The sequence below is a fragment of the Alexandromys fortis genome, unplaced genomic scaffold (genome assembly GCF_014885135.2).
Source record: "Alexandromys fortis isolate MF-2015 unplaced genomic scaffold, M_Fortis_MF-2015_v1.1 scaffold_308, whole genome shotgun sequence".
Taxonomy (NCBI): Eukaryota; Metazoa; Chordata; class Mammalia; order Rodentia; family Cricetidae; genus Alexandromys; species Alexandromys fortis.
The window spans coordinates 312408-332924 of record NW_026068180.1 but is presented as its reverse complement, the minus strand read 5'-3'; the positions used below and the strand labels follow the sequence as shown (position 1 = coordinate 332924).

The following is a 20517-nucleotide window of genomic DNA, read 5'->3' as shown; positions in this document are numbered from 1 at the left end:
AATGCTGCTATGAACACAGTTGAACAAATGCCCCTGTCATATGATCGGGCATCTCTTGGGTATATTCCCAAGAGTGGCATGCTAGCAACTACCTTTAACTCCAGTTCTTTATTTCATTGTTTAGGGTTTTGAAACAGGCTCTCCATTGTAGTCCTGGCTACCCTGGAATTCACTCTATAAGCCAGGCTGGCCTCAAACTCACAGAGGTCCACCCGAGTGCTGGGTTAAAGGTGTGTGCCACCATTTCTGACTCTAACTCTAGTTCTAAGGGATCCAGCATCCTCTTCTGGCCTCTGAGGGCACCAGCGTTCATATGCATGAACCCGCACACATATATACACATGATTTAAATAAATATTTTTAAAGGAAAAAAGAAAACAACAAATACTGAGGATGGAAGCAGGCCAAACCTTCATATTCTGTTGGTGAATCACTGTCAAAATCAATATGATGGTTCCTCAAAAACCTTAAAGTGCAATTACTATATAATCCAGTTATACCACTCCTGGACATAAGTCGGCATATCACAGAGACACTTTCCTGCCCTTGTTTATTGTGGCACAGTTCATAATCTCTGAGATATGAAACTAATCTAGATGCCCATCAACATAGGAGGAAGGAAAATTCAGTCGGGCAGTGTTGTCGCACACCTTTAGTCCCAGCACTTGGGAGGCAGAGGCAGGAGGATCTGAATTTGAACCCAGACTAGTCTACAGAGTGAGTTCCAGGATAGCCAAGACTACACAGAGAAACCCTGTCACAAAAAAATCAAAAAAAAGGAAAAAGAAAATTTGAAACTATCCACAGTGAAATTTTATTCAGAGATAAAAAGGAATGAACTAGGCATGGTGGCTCATGCCTGTATCCCAGCACTTGGGGAGGTTGAGGCAGGAGGATTGCCATGAGTTAGAGACAGCCTGAGCTGCAGAATAAGACCCTATTAAAGCAAGGAAGAGGTGGCCCAGCAGTTAGAAGCACTAGCTGCTGTTGCCGAGGACCTGGGTTTTTTCCCAGCAGCCAAACAGCATCTCACACCTGTTTGTAACTCCAGCTCCAGGGGAATAACCTCTTCTGGCCTCCAGAAACATTTCACACATGTAACACACATATATACATGCAGGCAAAATATTCATACACATAAAATAGAAATAAGTAAATCTTTAAAAGGCAACAGTAGTATATAGATTGTGACATACCTCCCGCTGTTCCCCGATAAAGCCCTAAAGACCACACAGGAGTAGCCCTTATCAGCTTTCCTTCTTTGTTGTTTCTGTTTTGATTTTCTCATTGGTTTTTCTTGCGTCGTTTCCCAGGATACTAAAAATATGCTTTACCCATCACTGTGGTTTGTTGAGTCTCACAGCCAAACCAGACTCCAAGAATGAGTCTGCCTCTGTGGTGCAGCTTAAGATAATCAAATGGATTCTATATAGGTAAAGTCACACTTGCTCTGTGCTGTAACGACACTTCTCCTTCTGACCCAAGCTGGGGAAATCCAGCAATGAATTACAGTCTCTGCAGTCTTGGACCTGTCTGCCTTTCTTTGGTTTCATGTACCTTGAGGCCAGTCCTCATACACTGCGACTGAGAAGGTCTGGGTCACCTTAGTTACATGTGTGCACACACTTGTGTGTGTTTATGTATGTATATAGGGGTTTTGTTAAAGATTTTAAAGATTTTTTTTTGAGCTAGAGTCTTATTATATTACCAGGCTGGCTACTTAGAATCTACTACTGAAGCCTCCTACATGTAGGGATTATAGATGTGCACCACCACAATTGACTAAATCTAATTTTGTTTTGGTTTGTTTCTTTTAAAGTACTGGAGATTGAACCTAGGGTCTCATCTAGGGCAGCCAACCTCTACCACTTAAGTTGTAAATGAGCCCTAAAATGAGATGAGTTTGCATTTTCATTTTGTTTTGATTTTGTTTTTCCGAGACAGGGTTTTTCTGCAGCTTTGGATCCTGTCTTGGAACTAGCTCTTGTGGACCAGGCTGGCCTCGAACTCACAGAGATCCATCTGCCTCTGCCTCCCGAGTGCTGGGATTAAAGATGTGCACCACCACTACCGCTCTGGCAAAATGAGTATTCTTTTTAATATTTATTTAACTTTATTTGGTATGAATGTGTTAGATTCCTTGGAATTGGAGTTACAGACAGTTGTAAGCTGCCATATGGGTACTAGGAATTGAATCTGGGTCCTCTGAGAGAGCAGCCAGTGCTCTTAACCCCTGATCCATCTCTCCAGCCCCCAAATGAGTATTCTTTAATGAGTGTTCTGAAAGTGATTTTCAAAATGTAACACATGGGCTGGCAAGATGGCTCAATGGCTAACGGGGCTTCATGCTCAAGCGTGGCATGCTTCCTGGAGCCTGTGCAATACAGGCGGAAGGAACTGACTCCATAAAAGTTGACCTCTGACCTCCACATGCACACAGTGCCATACATGTGACCCTCCCCACGCACTGCATATACACAATTAAAAAATAAGTGAATGGACAGGGGGTGGAGAACTGCAGTGGAACGTAAAATGAAGTTAAAATTAAAATAAAAACAAGTAAACAGAGCTGGAGAGATGGGTCTCCAGTTAGGAGTATTAAGAGTGTTTACTACTCTTACAATAAGTTTAGGTCCCTGAGTTCAGTTCCCAGCATCCACATGGTGGCACACAACTGCTTGTATCCCCTGCTCAGGGACCAGTACCACCTAAGCCTAATTTTATTTTATTTTTTATTTATTTATTTATTTATTTTTTTGCCAGGCGGCCCTGTTTGAAAGGTGCTGTTTAGTGGGAACAGTCTAAGTGTATGTTCCAGCTAATTGGCATTATGATCATTTACAGTTGGAACAATCTTTTTTCTCTTTCTCAAATCTTTTTTTAATTGATATTTATTGAGCACTACATTTTTCTCTGTTCCCCTCCCTGCCTCTCCCCTCCCTCCTTCAATCCTCCCCCAAGGTCCCCATGCTCCCAATTTACTCGGGAGATCTTGTCTTTTTATACTTTCTACTTCTCATGTAGATTAGATCTATGTAAGTCTCTCTTAGTGTCCGCATTGTTATCTAACTTCTCTGGGATTGTGGTTTATAGGTGGTTAAAAAACACCTATGAGTGAGTATATGTGATAATTGTCTTTCTGTGTCTGGGTTACCACACTCAAAATAATGTTTTCTAGCTCCATACATTTTCCTGCAAAATTCAAGCTGTTGTTATTTTTTTCTGCTGTGTAGTACTCCATTGTGTAAATGTACCACATTTTCCTTATCCATTCTTCGATCAAGGGGCATTTATGTTGTTTCCGGGTTCTGGCTATGGCAAACAAAGCTGCTATGAACATAGTTGAGCACATGTCCTTGTGGCACGATTGAGCATCCTTTGGATATATACCCAAAAGTGGTATTACTGGGTCTTGAGGAAGGTTGTTTCCTAATTTTCTGAGAAATCACCACACTGACATCCAAAGGAGTTGTACCAGCTTGCATTCCCACCAGCAGTGCAGCGCCACCTGAGGCTCAAGTGCTCAAACACATGAGTGAGCCTGGGGGGACATTTCTCAGAACACCACGTGAAGTAAAGGAGATCTTTGCTTTTTTAGGTACAAAAGGAAGAGACTGTCTCCTGGACCTAATTGCCACCTTGCTGGTACTGCAGTTTCTTCGTACCAGGTTGGAACAAGAAGGGATGGTTGCCAAATCACTGATGAAGATGGATGACACCTTCATCTCCAGGTGCTTTAATGTCCTAATAAGAAACTTTTCAAAGAGCCACAGTACCATTGTCGGCCTGTTCCAAACAACTGTGTGGGCTGGCACACGAATACAGATGGGAGCCACGTGTCCTAGGTCTAAATATTTAGAAGTCATGAAGCCAATCTGGGAATGTAGCTCAGTGGTAGAGCTCTTGCCTCGTGCACAGGGACCTGGGCTCAGTTCTGCTGTCCTGAGCAACTCAACACATACTGTATGTCAAAGTACCAACCAGGTCATGGTGGCACATTCCTGTAATCTTACCACTGAAGAGGTTACAGATGGAAATCCTGACTTACAGCCTAGCCTAGGCTACACAGTAGGACCCTGTTCCAAAACAGAAAAACAGAAGAAAAAAAACCTTATCAAACTATTAAATAAAATACATTAGCTTGGGAGACAGAGGCAGGCGGATCTCTGTGAGTTCGAATCCAGTCTGGCCTACAACAGCTAGTTCCAGGAGAGGCTCCAAAGCTACAGAGAAACCCTGTCTCAAACCCTGTCTCAAAAAAAAAAAAAAAAAAAAAGAAAGAAAGAAAAGAAAAGAAAAAGATAAAATACATTAGAGTATTCTGCCCGGCATAGTGGTGCACTCCTTTAATTTCAGCACTGAGGAGGCAGAGACAGATGAGTCTCTGTGAATTCGAGGCCAACCTGGTCTACATGGCAAGTTCCTGTCAGCCAGAACTACATAACAAAGAGACTCTGTCTCAACAAAACAAAAGAAGAATCTTTTATCTTTAGTAGGCTTTCTGACCCCATGATATTTAGTTTCTCCACTGACGCAGTAAACCAGGTCAAGCAGAATTGAAAAAGTGTAACAGCAGGTTCATTGAGAGCAACTCTCGGGAAGGTTCACTGGTCCAAGAGGTTGAAGCCAGAGAAGTCATGCACCTGGACTAAGGCAGGGAGATTTTATAGATGGTAGGTAAGGGGTGAATCTAGATCTGTGCCCAAGTGTGGTCAAAAGCTGAGCCCTTTGGTGGGCACTTGAGCGGCTGGTGGCATAGAAGGCAGGGAGCTACGGTAGTCATCAAGAACTGGACTTTTGTCGCCTTTCCTTTGTTAGATTCTCAAATGGGTGGGGTTTGGAGAGACATACTGGAATAGGGTGAGCTGGGCTTCCTGGACCCTTCATGGGTGAGGCAGAAGCTTCAGCTGGACAAATGAAATCCCATCATCACCTGGATAAGCAGGCTCAAATTAGCTTTGGTTGCCTCCTGAGTAAAAGCTGTACAACATCTCACAGCCACGTGAGACAGGAACCCAGATCCACACTATACATCCCACAGCCACGTGAGACACAAACCCAGCTCCACGCTGTACAACATCTCACAGCCACGTGAAACAGGAACCCAGCTTCTCACCCCACATCGCATATCATAATGGCCCTTTCCCCAAAGAAATAATCAGGAAGATGATAAGAATAAATCTGTTAGTTCCCCAGAGAACTAACAGATTTATTTTTAGGTGCATGTGTGTAGGAGTGTGCGACATACAATACATGTGGAATCTGAGGACAGCTTTGGGACTGAATTCAGGCCATTAGACTTGTCAATAAGTACCTTTACCTGATGAGCCATCTCACTAGCTCCAATAAATTTGTTTCTTCAAGACAGGGTCTCACTCTGTAGACCAGGCAGACCCTGATTTTCACAGAGATCCGCCTACCTCTGCCTCCCAAGTGCTGGGATTAAAGGTGTGTGCCACTATGTCAACTATGTGGGGGGAGGTTGTTTTTGTTTTTACAAGACAGGGTTTCTCTGTAGCTTTGGAGCCTGTCCTGGAACTAGCTCCATAGACCAGGCTGGCCTTGAACTCACAGAGACCCACTTGCCTCTGCCTCCTGAGTGCTGGGATTAAAGGTATGCACCACTATACCAACTATGATTTTTTTTTAAGAAGGAAGTCTCATGTATCTCAAATTGGTCTTGAGCTCACTGTGTAGCTGAGGATGACCTTACCCTTCTAACCTTCCTGTCTCTACTGTGTCCACTGAGCCACACCCAAATAGAATCTTTCTTATTTTTGTTGTAAGGTAGGTTCGATGGCTCAGTGAGTAAAAGTGCTTGCTGTGTCAGCCTGAGGACCTGAGTTCAATCCCCAGTATCCACATGGTGGAAGGAGAGAACTGTCTGTCCATACTCAAGCCGTGGCCATGTGTGCACTTGCATTTTATTGCATTTCTAACATACACACACACACACACACACCGACCTGCCCAGTGGCCAGCAAGGCCAAATCTCTGAGGATTGAAGGATATTCCAAGACCTGTGTAGGGTACCAGGCATTTGGATTCAAAGGTAATGTAATAAACAAGTTGGACGATGGTGGCACACACCTTTAATCCCAGCACTCAGGAGACCAAGGCAGGTAGCTCTCTGTGAGTTCGAGGCCAGCCTGATCTTCAGCGTGAGTTCCAGGACTGCCAGGGCTACACAAAGAACCCCTGAAGAAAAAAAAAATTCAAAACCAAAAACGAAGAAGGAGAAAAGAAGAAGAAGAAAGAGTAATCCAAACAAAACACTTCTCGTTTTTATCTCATTTTTATTATTAAAGCTAACAAAACGTGGTAATGTTTGCAGTTAGTTTGAGCAAATACATCAGTGAATGTGTCTGGTGTGCTGTCTCATCACCTTTGGTCAAGTGTAAAGAGCCAAGACTATTCCTCCCAGGCCTTCGGCTTTCTCGGAGAGATCATGTGGACACGTAGGACATTCTTTTCATGTCCTTGCTTTTTTTTTTTTTTTTTGTGTGTGGTTTTTTGAGACAGGGTTTCTTTCCTGGAACTAGCTCTTGTAGACCAGGCTGGCCTCGAACACACTTTCAAGAAGGTGCCTGTCTTAGCTAGGTTCACTGTTGCTGTGATGAAACACCATGACCGAAGCCACTTGGGGAGGAAAGATTTATTTGGCTTACATTTCCACATCACAGTTCCACAGAGGAGGAGGTCGGGGCAGGAACTCAAGCAGGGCAGGAACCTGTGGCTCACAGCCATCTGCAATAAGGTCTGGTGCCCTCTTCTGGCCTTCGGCATACACACAGATAGACTATTGTATACATAATAAATAAATATTAAAAAAAAAAAAAACCAGGGCCACCAGCCCAGGGATGGCCACGCCCACAATGGGCTGGGCATCACTCGTTTTAAAAATACCCTACAGGCTTGCCTACACCTTGATCTTAAGGGGGCATTTTTAAAATTACCGTCCCCTCCTCTCAGAGATGACTTTAGCTTATGTCAAGTTGACGTAAAACTATTCAGCCCAGCCGCTTTGTGGGAAGAGCTTTCTGCATGTTGCCCAATTCATTCACGTTTCTTACACAGGCTTTCCCACACCACCACACACAATAGTAAGTTAACACTGTAAACTTTGGTGTAAGGGCTGGGGACGTAGCTCTGTACAGATGACTCTCAGGTGTTCTTCAAGTATCTGGAACAAGTTGAAAATTACCAGACAGTGAATGAACATTGAAACAGGGGCCTCAGGGACACTGAAAAGGAACAGGAAACAAAGAGGCAAGAAAAAGCTGCAGCTGTCCTGAGGGATTAAGGGGGCTGTGCCCACAGTGAGAGCTGGGAAGAGAGGCAGGCAAGTCATGTAGAAATGAGAACTTGATGCAGATTTCAAGAATTGCCTTTATTAAATATCTTCATTTTTGACAACCATTTCATCCAATACAGTGTTACAGATTTGGAACCACATTGCCTTTCACATATTCTGAACCAATAGAAACTTTTTTCTTTTTTTTTACTCTAGGACTATTCCATGGGCTCTTGAGAACATAAAGAAAGCAAGTGAATGGGTCAGAAAGACAGAAGGCCAGTATCCATCCATCTGCCAACGGCTTGAGCTGGGTAAAGACTGGGAGTCCGCCACGAAGCAACTGCTGGGGATGCAGCCCCACACCAACAGCTCTCTCTACCGACTTCTGCATTGCAATCAGGGCTGAATTCAATGAAATTTCATTTTAAACATTTCTCATATATCTTTTTGTTGTTATTTTTTTTTCTTTTTTTTTTTCTTTTTTTTTTTGGTATTTTAAGGTAGGGTTTCTCTGTGTGGCCCTTGCTGTCCTAGAACTCACCCAGGCTGGCCTCGAACTCACAGAATTCTGATTTCCTTTGTCTTCCAAGTGCTGGGATTAAAGGCGTGGTGCACCACCACCTGACTGCCTGTTCATATTTCTGTGTAGAAAATAATCAAATAGTAAAAGGTACTGATAATGACATGTATTAGTAGTTTGGGGTTTTTTGTTTTGTTTTGGCTTTGTCTTTCAATGTAGCTATCAACCACTTTTAAATAAAATAAATGGAAACAGGATTGATGAATCATTTAACAACAATAAAAAACTGTAATGTTAGAGACTGTCTCAATGTCCTGGTGGGGTGGGTGCTCATTGCATCTTCCCTCCAGGAGTCCAGCAGAAGGCTGACTTATCAAGCAGTAAGGAAGGAGCTGGCCTTTGGTTTGGTCTTGCGTTCTAGGCCAGTGCATGTTTCTGGGGCCCTGGCCACCAAACAGCACAGCACGAAGGTGCACTTGTTTCCTCTGTGGCTGTCCTGTCTGCAGATGTCGTGCTCCTTCTTCCATGGGTCATGTTTTATTGCCACATCCTAGAAACCCAAAGGTCATCTTAAAATCTCTGCTATTTCACCTTCTGGATTTTTTCTAGGTCTTGAATTTTACTTTAGGATTATGATCCACATTAAGTTACGTTTTTATTGTTACATTTGGTTTGACTATGAAATGTCCACATAGGCTTGTTAATCCCACTGGCCAAGAATAAGATCACTGCTGTTGTGCCCAGAGCACGCCCCCCACCCCCAGAGGGAGACCACCAGAAAGCAGAGTGGACCAGACTGCAAAATACAAGGTTAACTCTTTTATTGCAAGTACAAGCAAGTACAGGCAATTTCTGGCTGGCCAGGAACTTCCTCTTCACTACCCTGAAACGACAAGGTAGAGAGAGAAGTTAAAAATTTCTTTGCAGGGTTAGTTTTTAAAAGGTGCAATCTACAAAGAGGCTTTTTTTGAAGTGGCTTTTGGCATGGTGCAAGGCCTTCTGCCCCCTCCTATTCTGGTAAGTCAGCTTTCTCCTTTTTCTTCTTGTTTTACTTGTTGTTACCAGGTGGCTGGCTGGCTAAGTGACCTTGTGCTTGGAATCTCCCTGGTGGGAGGGAGAAAGGAAGGCACTGCTAATCTGTGTTTTTAATTTTAAAACATTTTGCTAGGAAATTCTTGTCCCTTTGAAAATAAGGGGTGAGGGTCTCTCAACACAATACTGGCCAGGTGGATGGGCTCTGGCCATGTCCACATCCAGGTTCCCTGGAAACGTCCCATAATCAAATATGGCAAGGAATTAAAAAGGAAGACCCATTAACTCGTTGCATTTTCCATCAGGTCCAATGGGGGCAAGCATACATCCTGACATATTTCCTGCCTATGTGATCAAGCACATCCAGTTTAGTTAGGTCAAACAAACTTATTTAGGGGAGTGAAAACATGTTCTGTTATTTCCCATAAGCAACAGCCTCCAGCATGTCAGGAACTATCTGTTGTAACATGCGGGGGCCGGCTTATTGGGGTTTCTGTCCCACCTGATACCCACAGCCGGCAAGCCCCAAAGAAAATCACACAGAGATCTCCATAAGTTATAAAACTGATTGGCCCATTAACTCAGGCTTCTTATTAACCCTTGTAGCTTATATTAACCCATTATTCTTATCTATGCTAGCCACATGGTTTGATACCTTTCACAGCGGGACAGGTCACATGTTGCCTCTTTGGTGGTCTGGGCTGGACTGGGAGGATTGGGCTTCCTCTTTCCTAGCATTCTCCTGTTCTCATTGCCCCGCCTCTACTTCCTGTCTGGTTGACCCACCTATACTTCCTGCCTGGCCAATCAGCATTTATTTAAAACATGATTGACAGAATACAGTCAATTCTCCCACACCAATCTGTCCTTAGGAAAGGGGCTGGCAGATCAGAGGCATTTTTGTTTCATGGATCTTTAGGCATAGTAATTAGAACTTAAATTGTAACTGGCTTGCATATTGGGAGCTTGGTTGTCAACAGGTGAGCCTTTGGGAAGTGATAGCATTATGGAGCAATCCCCCTATGATGCCCTTGTCAGAAAAGAAGCAAGAGTAAGAGGTAGGGCCTGGTTGAAAGAAAACTGATGGAGTTGTACCTTTGAAGGATGTTTCATCTCTCGTTCTTGCTTTCACTCTATGCTTCCTGTCTGTCATGAGGTAAAGCCGCTTTCCTCTGCCACATACGTTCGGCCATAATGTTCTGCCTTACCATGGACCCAGAATCAGAGGAGCCAACTGACCACAGACTGAAAAATATTTGGCCTCCCTGTCTCACACAGGGTGACAAGGAGAGAGGTTACCAAGGCATAGCGTTTCTCAGCTTTGTCTCTGAAGTATGGTAATATTTTACATCATAAAGAACAAAATTTTAAATTAAGTGCAAAGTAAACCATCACTTAAAATAGAAAGAAAGCAGGGACAAATATGAGCATTAAAGTCAGGCAATGGTGGTGCACCATTTATTCCCAAAGGCAGGCAGATCTCTGTAAGTTCGAGGCCAGTGTCAAGGTGATGGCTGAACCACCATGTAAGAATCATTTAAGTGCTTGAAACACAGAAGTTTGGCTCTCTCTTTCTAGATGGAAAGGGCTTAAAAGGTGTAAGAATTACAAAAGAGAAATTACTATAAATAATTGGAAACATCTTAAACAATGGGCCAAAAATAAAATAAAACCTTTTTTTTTTTAAGATTTATTTATTGTATATACAATGTTCTGTCTGCATGTGTGCCTACATGCCAGAAGAGGGCACCAGATCTCATTACAGATGGTTGTGAGCCACCATGTGGTTGCTGGGAATTGAACTCAGGACCTCTGGAAGGAAAGTCTGCTCTTAACCTCTGAGCCATCTCTCCAGCCCCAAAATAAAATCTTTTTGTTTTCAATAGTTTCTCTAAGGTATTGTCATAGCCAGGGAAAAGTTAACACTTCCACTCCCGGCATTCCTCGGGTAGCCCTTTGTGTAAAGCCCCTGTATAAACACTTTTTTAAAAAATCCAGTCCTGTGGTCTTCAGACTTCTTGTTCTCTTCATCAGTATTTACCTGAAGTCCAGACTGCCTCCCATTCATGCAGTTCAGGATGTCCTTTCCCACCGCAACCCTGGCCTCCTTTTCCAGTGATTTCTACTGTACTAGCCAGGAGGGGACTCCCTTTTGGTGAGAATCTAAGAACAAAACTGCAAGAACAATTATGCAAATGAGGGGAAGTGGGAAGTCCCCCAAGCTAGGCAAGCTGTCGTTTATTTGGACAGTGGAGAGATATTCAAGGGGTGGAGCCATCAGGACTCAGGTGCAATAGGAGCATGCTGTGGAAACTTGTCTTTGGCCCGCTCTTCCCTGGCTGAAGATTTGAGTATGGATGAATGGATCGATGAATGGATAAGAGCACTCACCATGGAAGACTTGTACTTGTGTTCAATCTCCAGAATCCACATGAAGATGGAACGAATATCATGGAATACACACAATAATAATAATGATGATGATGATGATGATGATGATGATGATGATGATGATGATGATGGCTGGAGAGATGGCTCAGTGGTTAAGAGCATTGCCTACTCTTCCAAAGGTCCTAAGTTCAATTCCCGGCAACCACATGGTGGCTCACAACCATCTGGAATGAGGTCTGGTGCTGTTACGAGCTGGGGGACTTCAGCTCCAGGTTCTTTTCGAGTAATATCTATGAGGATTCTGTGCCCTTCTCCCCAGAGAGTGATGAGTAACCAGACCAAGCAAGAGAATTGATTTTATGATGATTCTTTACTAGCAACTTCAATATCCAATGCATCAATGGGGGTTACAATCTCAGTAGGCATGGGGGATTGATAATGGGCAACACACAGGCAATTCAATATCACAATTATTAATCCTACTAAACCTAATACATAAAACCAATTCATAACCTTAATCTAATTTATCTTAACCTTAATACAACTCAGCCGTTACTTATCTATAACCTTAATACAAGTTATCCATTAATTATCTATAACCTTAATACAACTTATCCATTAATTATCTATAAAACACTCCTTAACCTTAGCTTATCCATTATTTCCTACTCTGATCAATTATCCATAAAATATCTCTTAACATTTCACACATTAACATATGTATTAACACATCTATGCTCTTCTCTTAACATCTTATACACACATGAAATAGCATCATACGACCTGATATTCCCTGACTTAAAAAGGGCTTTTTTGAATTTTTTCAGGCTGGGCTCTTGTCCGCACTGGGGGCTGGGTAGCGAAGATTGACTCTTGACCCTGTAGTCTGCACTCGGGAGATAAGGTCCTGATGTTCCAGGCTGGTATCTGGTAGTGCCTTGGACTCGGCTTTTGGGCGACCGAGTCTCGGGAGACAAGGCTTTTAGTTCTCCACTCTCGAAGATGAAGCTTTGCTCTCGGGATGGCAAAGCGTTCTGTCTGCTCAGAAAACAAAGCTTTGCTTTCGGGATGGCAAAGCATTCTGAAAGGCAGAGTATCTAGTCTGTTCTCGGGAGACAGACCTTCAATGTCCACTCTCATGGAATGAGGATTTGCATTCGGGATGCAAGGTGTTAAATGTCTGTTTTCGGGAGACAAAACTCTGTGCTCGGGAGACAGAGCATTAAATGTTTAGGCAAGGCATTCAGTATTGCTGCTTTTCGGGAGGCAGGCTAGGAGGATCTCTCTTTCCACGGAGGCCTGGTGCCAGAGCCATTGTGAGAAGTGAGATAACTGCCCTGCTTCAGCCACCTCTTTTATGCCAGTTCAAAATTGCCCCTCGTTTGATCCTTCCGATAACCAGGTGTCCTAGGTTATCAGTATCGACTGGCCACAGAAGGGTGGGGGAACCTCTTGTGTGGCAAGATTATTTCGTTACCACGGTTGCTGGGTGCAGCCCCCCACATCTGGCAGGGCCAGATGGGTGTGGCAGCCTTCAAACGGGCAAATGATCTCCCAATATTTCACCTTAGTAATTTTCCATACCCCACACAAGAAGAAATGCTTTTACATTACACCAAGTTACATTCATTCTTATTCTATAAATTTCCTGCTCTATCTACACTACAGATTCCCCTTTATTTATTCATTCAGAGGAATCTGCTTCCATGCTCATTACAGGTGCCCTCTTCTGGCCTGCAGACATACACACAGAATATTGTATACATAATAAATAAATAAATATTTAAAAAATAATAATAATGAAATTCATCTGTAGCGATCACACTGGTTTCATTAGGGTCAACTTTCTAAGACAGATGTAAAGCTATTCACAAGTTAAACACCCCAATCAAAAATAAGGCACACCTGCAATCCTAGCACTTGGCAGGAGGATTGCCATGAGTTTAAGGCTATAAAGGAAGCTGTTCCAGGTCAGTTTGAGCAAAACAGACAAGTAAATAAATAACCATGTTGCTATGTTTCCATAAATCTGCACGTCTCTTTCGGTTTTGTCCTGTGATGTGAAGAAGCAATGTTAACTGCTCAGTTGGAAAGATCACATTCTGGGTTTGACAGCTCCACCCCTTTCATTTCATGTTTAGGGATAGTTTGCTTGCATGTATGTTGTAGGGATTCAGCAGAATAACTCTATCTGGGTAGAGAGTAGAATGAACAGATGTTTTTAGAAGTTCTTTGACCTTGAAGAATCCCTGTGGAAAACAATGATTGTTTTCCGTGGTTTGTAGAATGGTTTTGCTGAAAGGCCATTGCAGCCATCCCATGACTCTGGTTCCTGGCACACTTGAGGCTCTTGTATTATTGTGTATTGCAAGTGACACATAATAAGGGACTAGAGTCATGGGGCATGTGATGCTCTCCTTTAGTAAGACATGTAAATTGCATTAGGGATGTTGGTATGAGGACATACTTTGTGTAACTTTCAATAAATCCACCTTTGTACAGTTGTTGGGGTTCAGTCCGTCAGAGAGACTGGACCTTCCTGCTGTCACATAGGCCCTAACATTTCATCCTAGAGTGCCTTCCTTCTTCAATAGACTTGCACTACACAGTGCACCCCAACACATGTCTGTCCATATTCCATATGAATGGCCTCGTGCCCTCAGAAACCAAAAGAGGACATCAGATTAACTCTGGTATGAGGTCCAGCAACACTTCCAATCTCTTTGAACATAAGAGATATTTTATCATCATGATGATATTTATCATCATTATGATACTGCCAGGAAAGCAAAAGTTCCCTATCACAGACTTGTTATCAACTTGAAATTCAAAGCAAGAAAAAAAATATATTTTTTGATTTTCCAAGACAGGGTTCCTCTGTATAGCCCTGGCTGTCCTGGCACTCATTCTGTAGACCAGACTGCCCTCGCACTTAACAGAGATCTGCATGCCTCTGCCTCCCAAGTGCTAGGACTAAAGGTGTGTGCTACCACCACCCAGCTGAAAAATATTTTCTTAAGTGGATTTCCTTAGCATTATTTAATGAACATTGCACAATTGTCAATTATTCATAATCTGGACAAATCACTTTAGCATATCATTCTCTCATATATATTTTCATATATCTATGATGCCTTCCATTTAGATCTGATATTTATGTATTAATCTATCTAGAGGTGCTTTATAGGCCAGTCTGGCTGTGGATTCTCCACTTTCCTGCCTGAGCCTTGAGAAGGCTGGGGGTCTAGGCACGTGATCCTGTTCTAAAATTAATGTCTCCCTGGTGAGAAATCACTCCACACATTTAGATTAATAAAAGGAAACGTTCTTTAATAACAGCATGAATCTGGCTCTAGATAACGCCCGAAAGGAGCCAGCAGTGAATAAATGCCTACTAACTTATATACACCTTAGGCTCACTCATTCTGCCTGTGCCCTTATCCTTACCTCTCATCCAGATCCCTGCTCCAGGGCCCACTTGGAGCAGTTTAAACAGAGGCAGGAGACTGCAAGCCTGGCCACTTGGGCAGATGGGAGATTTACACAGCAAGGATATTGTCAGAATTATTTCTTAAGTCATACACCAGTGTTGTTCTTTTCCAGCCGTTGTTACCCACAGTTACCTTGCCCACCTGGCAGGATACTGCTTCCTGTGATAGAGAGCACAGGGACTTAATGGCAGGCTAGGACTTGATGTTGCTGTGACTCAGGGCTCAGCCATTGAGCTGCTCCTTAGAGGCTTGTTTTTTGTTGTTGTTTTTTTTTTTTTAATAAGGGAATAGGCTTAATAGCCCATTGGAAGTCAGGGTTGTCTCTTTGTGTTGTGGGAATGGAGCCTAATTGGAAGTAAAGCTTAGTGCACAAGCTTTAGCAGAAACTTTCTTGGCAACACAAAACTTTTGGCACAAAAATTTCTTTCCTAGAGTTTTTAACAAGCCTGGTTATTGTATTAATCTTCCAGTCATATTGGAGGCAAGTTTATTAGTAATTTTTTTTTTTTTTTGGTTTTTCGAGACAGGGTTTCTCTGTGGCTTTGGAGCCTGTCCTGGAACTAGCTCTGTAGACCAGGCTGGTCTTGAACTCCCAGAGATCCGCCTGCCTCTGCCTCCCGAGTGCTGAGATTAAAGGCGTGCGCCACCGTCGCCCGGCTAGTAAATCTCTTATACCATCAATATTATTCAAATTTCTCTTACATCAACTCCACACCTGCCTCTGATATTTTCACTTAAAAGCAAGGGAACTTTTTTTTTAATTTTGCTTTTTTTATATTTATAAACAAAACCAACCTCCCTCCCCAGCAACTCCCTGAACAAACAAAAACCAGATTAAATCAAATGTGCAGTGAACACCCCCAGCAAACATCTGTATATGCAATTGAACTGTATCTGTTATGGTGGCACAAACCTCAGACAAACAATATACAGTGTTTTGGGGGTGGGGGTCCCAAGTTTTAACTCTGTGGATTTGGGGAGACAAGCTGGGGGAAGTGAGAGAATGGGGAAATGAATGTACTTTTCTTAATTCTGTCCAAATAAACATATTCATGAAGACCAGAGAGGAAAGGGGACTGGGATGGTGAGGAAATGGGAGGTGATGGGAGTGTGGGACTCTCTCAATTCTACTAGTCCAAAAAATATGGAAGAAATTAATTCCATGGTGGGAGAAGAGATAAAAAAAAAATGGTAGCAGAGGATGGGAAGGAGAGGAAAACAGAAGGGACCAACAGGGAAGAGGACCCATGGCAAGGAAGTGGGAAGGAGTCCCATGCCGGTGTGAGAATCTGTCTGCTTCTCTCTTCAGGCTGGGGGGGGGGGACACTCCTACCCTGCCAGTCCCTCCCCTCCTCCATTTGTCGGGAGCTAGCTTGCTCCAGGATCCTCGGGTCGTAGTTCTTTTTGGCCACTCGAAGTTTGATGCGACTCACAGAGTTGTTGAGGCGAAGGCAGGCATTCTGGGCGGCCAGCGGGCTGGGAAATACAGCCTCTATATATAGGCAGCAAGGTCCGAGAGGCGGCCATTCTCTGCAGGCCCGCTGCTGTTCCCCCCCCCCCACACACACCTGCAGCAGGCTGCCCCTGAGCATCCTGAAGTGAACATGGGGATCGAACGTAAGAGTGATTTTGACTGGCATAGCAGGTACAAATAATCCAATTAATTAAATATAGCCCGTGCATTGCCCAGTCTGACAAGCTGAGATCCGTCCTTGGAGCCCACATGGTGGAAGGAAAAAAAATCGACTTCCGCAACTTGTCCTCTGACCTCCACGTGCATGCTATCAACACACACACACACACACACACACACACACACACACACACACGTACGTACGTACGTACGTACGTACGTACGTACTGGGACCAAGCCTCCAGCCTTCATCTGCCAGGCAACATTCAAAGCCCAATAGATTATGTATTATTTGAGACAGTCCCAGCCTCCACAGGGCTGGAATTTCAGGCTTGAGTCGAGTCACTGGACAGGCCAGCCTCTTTTCATTTCACTTAGAATGTGCGTGCGCATTCTTGTGCCAGGGCGTATGTGAGGACAGAAGGCAACTTTCGGAAATTCTCTCCCTCACTATGTGGGTTCTTGGGAATCAAATCCTCCTACACGGACCCATTCATTTTACAGGGTTTCTGGGTGTCACAGTCCTAGCTGTCCTGGAACTAGTGTGTTTGAAGACCATGTTGGGCTCGAACTCACAGAGACCCGCCCGCCTCTGCCTCAGCGGGAGCGCTGAGATTAAAGGCGTGCGCCGCCACCGCCGCCGGCCAGGGCCCCATTCTTCACCTTTAAACGTTACTTATTAAAATGAAACATCCCTATAGGCTATATTTAAATTGACTAGATCACTGACACCTGACAAGCCAGCCAACCAACACCAATAATTCTTGCGCAGCCTTTCCGCGCAGGCAGGTCTCGTTAACACGGAGGGTCCCTTTCCCAGAACCCTCAAGGGCTCCCTCCCAGCGGAGGCGCCGCTCCAGCCGGCCCACAGCGGGTCTCCTCAGGCAGAGCCTCCGCAGCCTGCGGGAAGATGAGCGCTAGGACCGCCCCTCGCTCTCTCCTCTGCCGACCCCTTCCGCTCGTCGCCACAGGCAGCGTCCTTCCGCCTTTCGACCCGCCCATCCACTTCCCGTGGGCGGCTCGGGGCTCGGGGGACTGGTCGTGATTGGTTACTATGTGTGTCAATGCGGGGCTCTGAGCCCACAATTGGCTGGCTTTCCTCACGGCCGAGTCACGCCGCTGAAGCGGCTTACGGCGGAGCGGCAGGCGCGCGGAGCTGTCTGGCTGCGCGTCTCCGGCGGTTTTCCGCGTCGGTTTGCAGCGCGTTTGTGATGGCGGCGGCGGCGGGGGCCGCGGCTGAGGAAAGCGCGAGTGTGGCCGCGATAGCAATGTCAGTTCCCAACAGCACCGGCGGGTGTCCCGGGGCCGAAGGAGAAGGCGTGGGAGCGTCGGGCGAAGAGAAGGACGTAGCCCCTAAAGGAGCGGAGGTCGTGGGGGATAGCGAGGAGGATGGGGACGACGTGTTCGAGGTGGAGAAGATCCTGGACATGAAGTGCGAGGGAGTACGTGGGGGGCTGCGCGGCGAGCCGGGGCGGGGGGCGGGGGGGAGAAGCCTAGCGGGACGCCGAGCAGCCGGGCGGGACGGTGTCGGTCCGCTAGCGCCTGGCGCCATCTCGGACGGGATTCCGGCCGCCTCCGTGGAGGATGGATGATGCTTAGGGAAGTTTCAAGCGTTGTTTTGGCAGAAGAGACGACGCAGGCGCGTGTGATGTTGAGTAGCAGGTGCGAGACAGCTGGCGGCGGGGCTTGGGTTGCCTCCGGCGTTCGGGGGTACGGTTTAGGGCCATTGGTCTCCTTTAGGGACGGACTGGTGGGGATCGTATGAGTCGTCATAGTTCTTTCTCCACACCGTTGTCCCAATAGCTTCTAAAAGGAGAAAAGTGCTCCGTGGTTTACATTCAAGAATTCCCGTTCGGCTTCACAATGTGAAACCCCAGTCACACCTAGCGGTTGGGACGGTCAGCGTTTCCGAAACCTGGGTGTCATCCCTTTCTCCTCTTAGCGTTTTATGAATTTAGAGTAAGGTTGAAAGAAAAATCTTAGCACATTCTGCTTGGGCACTTCATCCTCCTCAGCGGCGCGATGGTGGCGCACGCCTCTAATCCCAGCACTCCGGACGCAGAGGCTGGCGGAGAAATTCTTACTCTGTCCTTCCAAGTCTCGGGGACCATCTGTTTGTGATGCCCTTCCCCTTCCCGAACCTTGCAGAGCCAGATACTGTCTCATTTCTGTCCTTTTGGTCTGTGGAGGCCTCTAGTTAAGGCATTGTCTTTTCTGCTCTCGATTATGGGCTCTTTTAATTCGGGACGTGGGCTTTTATTTATGTGTTTATTTATTTATTCATTTATTTATTTGCTTTTCGAGACAGGGTTTCTCTGGGTAACAGCCCTGGCTGTCATGAGACCCACTCTGAGACTGACCTCGAACCCACTGAAATCCGCCTGCCTGTGTCTTCCTGAGTGCTGGGAATAAATGTACTCGCACCCCCGCCTGGCCCGTGGTTTTTATTAATGTTTGAATCCCTGATATTTATTCCAGTAACATCGTTTGCCAGCTCCCCCACCCCCATACTGAGGACTGCACGCAGGGTCTCATGAATACTAAGCAAGAGCCCTACCTCCGAGCTCTAGCCCCAGCCCTCAGATTATTTGATGGGTGAATGAAATGTGGGTTTGGAGAAAGGAAGCAAGGGCAGAAGATAACTTTCATGCCTATACGATGCTCTGTTTCTGTTGTGTTTTCTGTCGTTTGTCATCTGCCATATGCCGTCTTTCTTTATCTTTTTTTTTTTTTTTTTTTTTTCGAGACTGGGTTTGTTTCTCTGTAGCTTTGGAATCTGTCCTGGAACTAGCTCTTGTAGGTCAGGCTGCTCTCGAATTCACAGAGGTCAACCTGCCCCTGCCTTCAGAGTACTGGGATTAAAGTCGTGCACCACCACTACCGCCCTACCTTGATTTTTTTTCTTTCTTTCTTTCTTTCTTTCTTTCTTTCTTTCTTTCTTTCTTTCTTTCTTCTTTTTTTGTTTACCATGTATTGTGTTTAAGTTGACTTGATGGTAGATTTTTTTTTTTAAGGCTGTGCCTTTCTCTAAGAGCCCCCCCCCCCACGTTGTCGTTGAGATGGGGTTTCTCTTTGTAGACCAGGCTGGCCTTAAAACGCAGAAATCTGCCTACCTCTGGCTCCTGGATGCTGGGATTAAACGTGTGTGTCACCACTGCCCAGCTTGATGGTACAGATTCTTTTAAAGATATTTTTTAACCTTTATTTTTATTTTATGTGTATTGGTTTTCGAGCTGTGAATATGTCTATGCACCACATGTGCCCAGAGAAAAGCGCATTGAGTCCCCCAAAACTGGAGTTACAGATGGGTTTGATTCGCTGCATGGGTACCGGGAATTGGTCCCAAGTCTTCTGGAAGAGAAACCAGTTCTCTTAGTCTTGAAGGCTTGGTATCGGGCTTTGTGGATCCATTCACCACCTGTGATTTGAGGTAGGATCTCCCTCTGAAGTTGAGGCTGGCCTAGATTTTTTTTTTTTTTTAATGTATACAATATTCTGTCTGTGTGTATGCCTGAAGGCCAGAAGAGGGGGCCAGACCTCATCACAGATGGCTGTGAGCCACCATGTGGTTGCTGGGAATTGAACTCAGGACCTTTGGAAGAGCAGGCAATGCTCTTAACCGCTGAGCCATCTCTCCAGCCCCCTGGGCTAGATCTTGAGACCCTCCTACAGTTACTGCTGCAGGAAAGTCCTCATGTCAAGGTCGAGTTAAATAATTGAAATTCACTATCATTAGTATGGAGCTAGAGAGAGAATGCCAGAGTTCAAATCCCCAGAGGTCATGTAAGTGGGTGCAAGTCTGTAATCACGCTGTTCCTGCTGGGTGGTGGAAGCAATGCCTGTTGTACCCACCTGTTGTAGTGTTGAATGAACAGGCAAGATCCAAGCCTCACTTTGTCCTCCACTGTGTGTCCGCATTTGTGAATGGTCACACATGGATTCTGGGTACCAAAGTAGGATCTTCAGTAAGAGCAATAAGCAGCTTTAATGATTGCCCTAGCAACTGGCTCCAGTTTGGGGATTTTTTTAAAAATTTTAAGATTATAATAACACAATTTCCCATTTTTCTTTTCTCCCTCCAGATCTTCCTATATATCCTTCCTTGTTCTCTGTCAAATTTATGACCTCCATATCTTAAAAATAACAATCCAAG

General features: G+C 44.9%; 2 protein-coding genes across 2 annotated transcripts in view; both read left to right on the top strand.

The window, feature by feature from the left end:
• Parp4 (poly(ADP-ribose) polymerase family member 4) overlaps positions 1–8074 on the top strand; it is a 97791-nt gene extending 89717 nt beyond the window's left edge. The window contains exons 35-36 of the mRNA XM_050129099.1: positions 3599–3731; positions 7511–8074. Of these exons, the coding sequence (XP_049985056.1) occupies positions 3599–3731; positions 7511–7703 (326 nt within the window). The 3' untranslated portion in view covers positions 7704–8074. The remainder of the gene's footprint in view (positions 1–3598; positions 3732–7510) is intronic.
• A 9315-nt stretch (positions 8075–17389) lies between these two features.
• Positions 17390–20517, top strand: part of Mphosph8 (M-phase phosphoprotein 8) — a 36797-nt gene continuing 33669 nt past the window's right edge. The window contains exon 1 of the mRNA XM_050129144.1: positions 17390–17806. Within this exon, the coding sequence (XP_049985101.1) occupies positions 17429–17806 (378 nt within the window). The 5' untranslated portion in view covers positions 17390–17428. The remainder of the gene's footprint in view (positions 17807–20517) is intronic.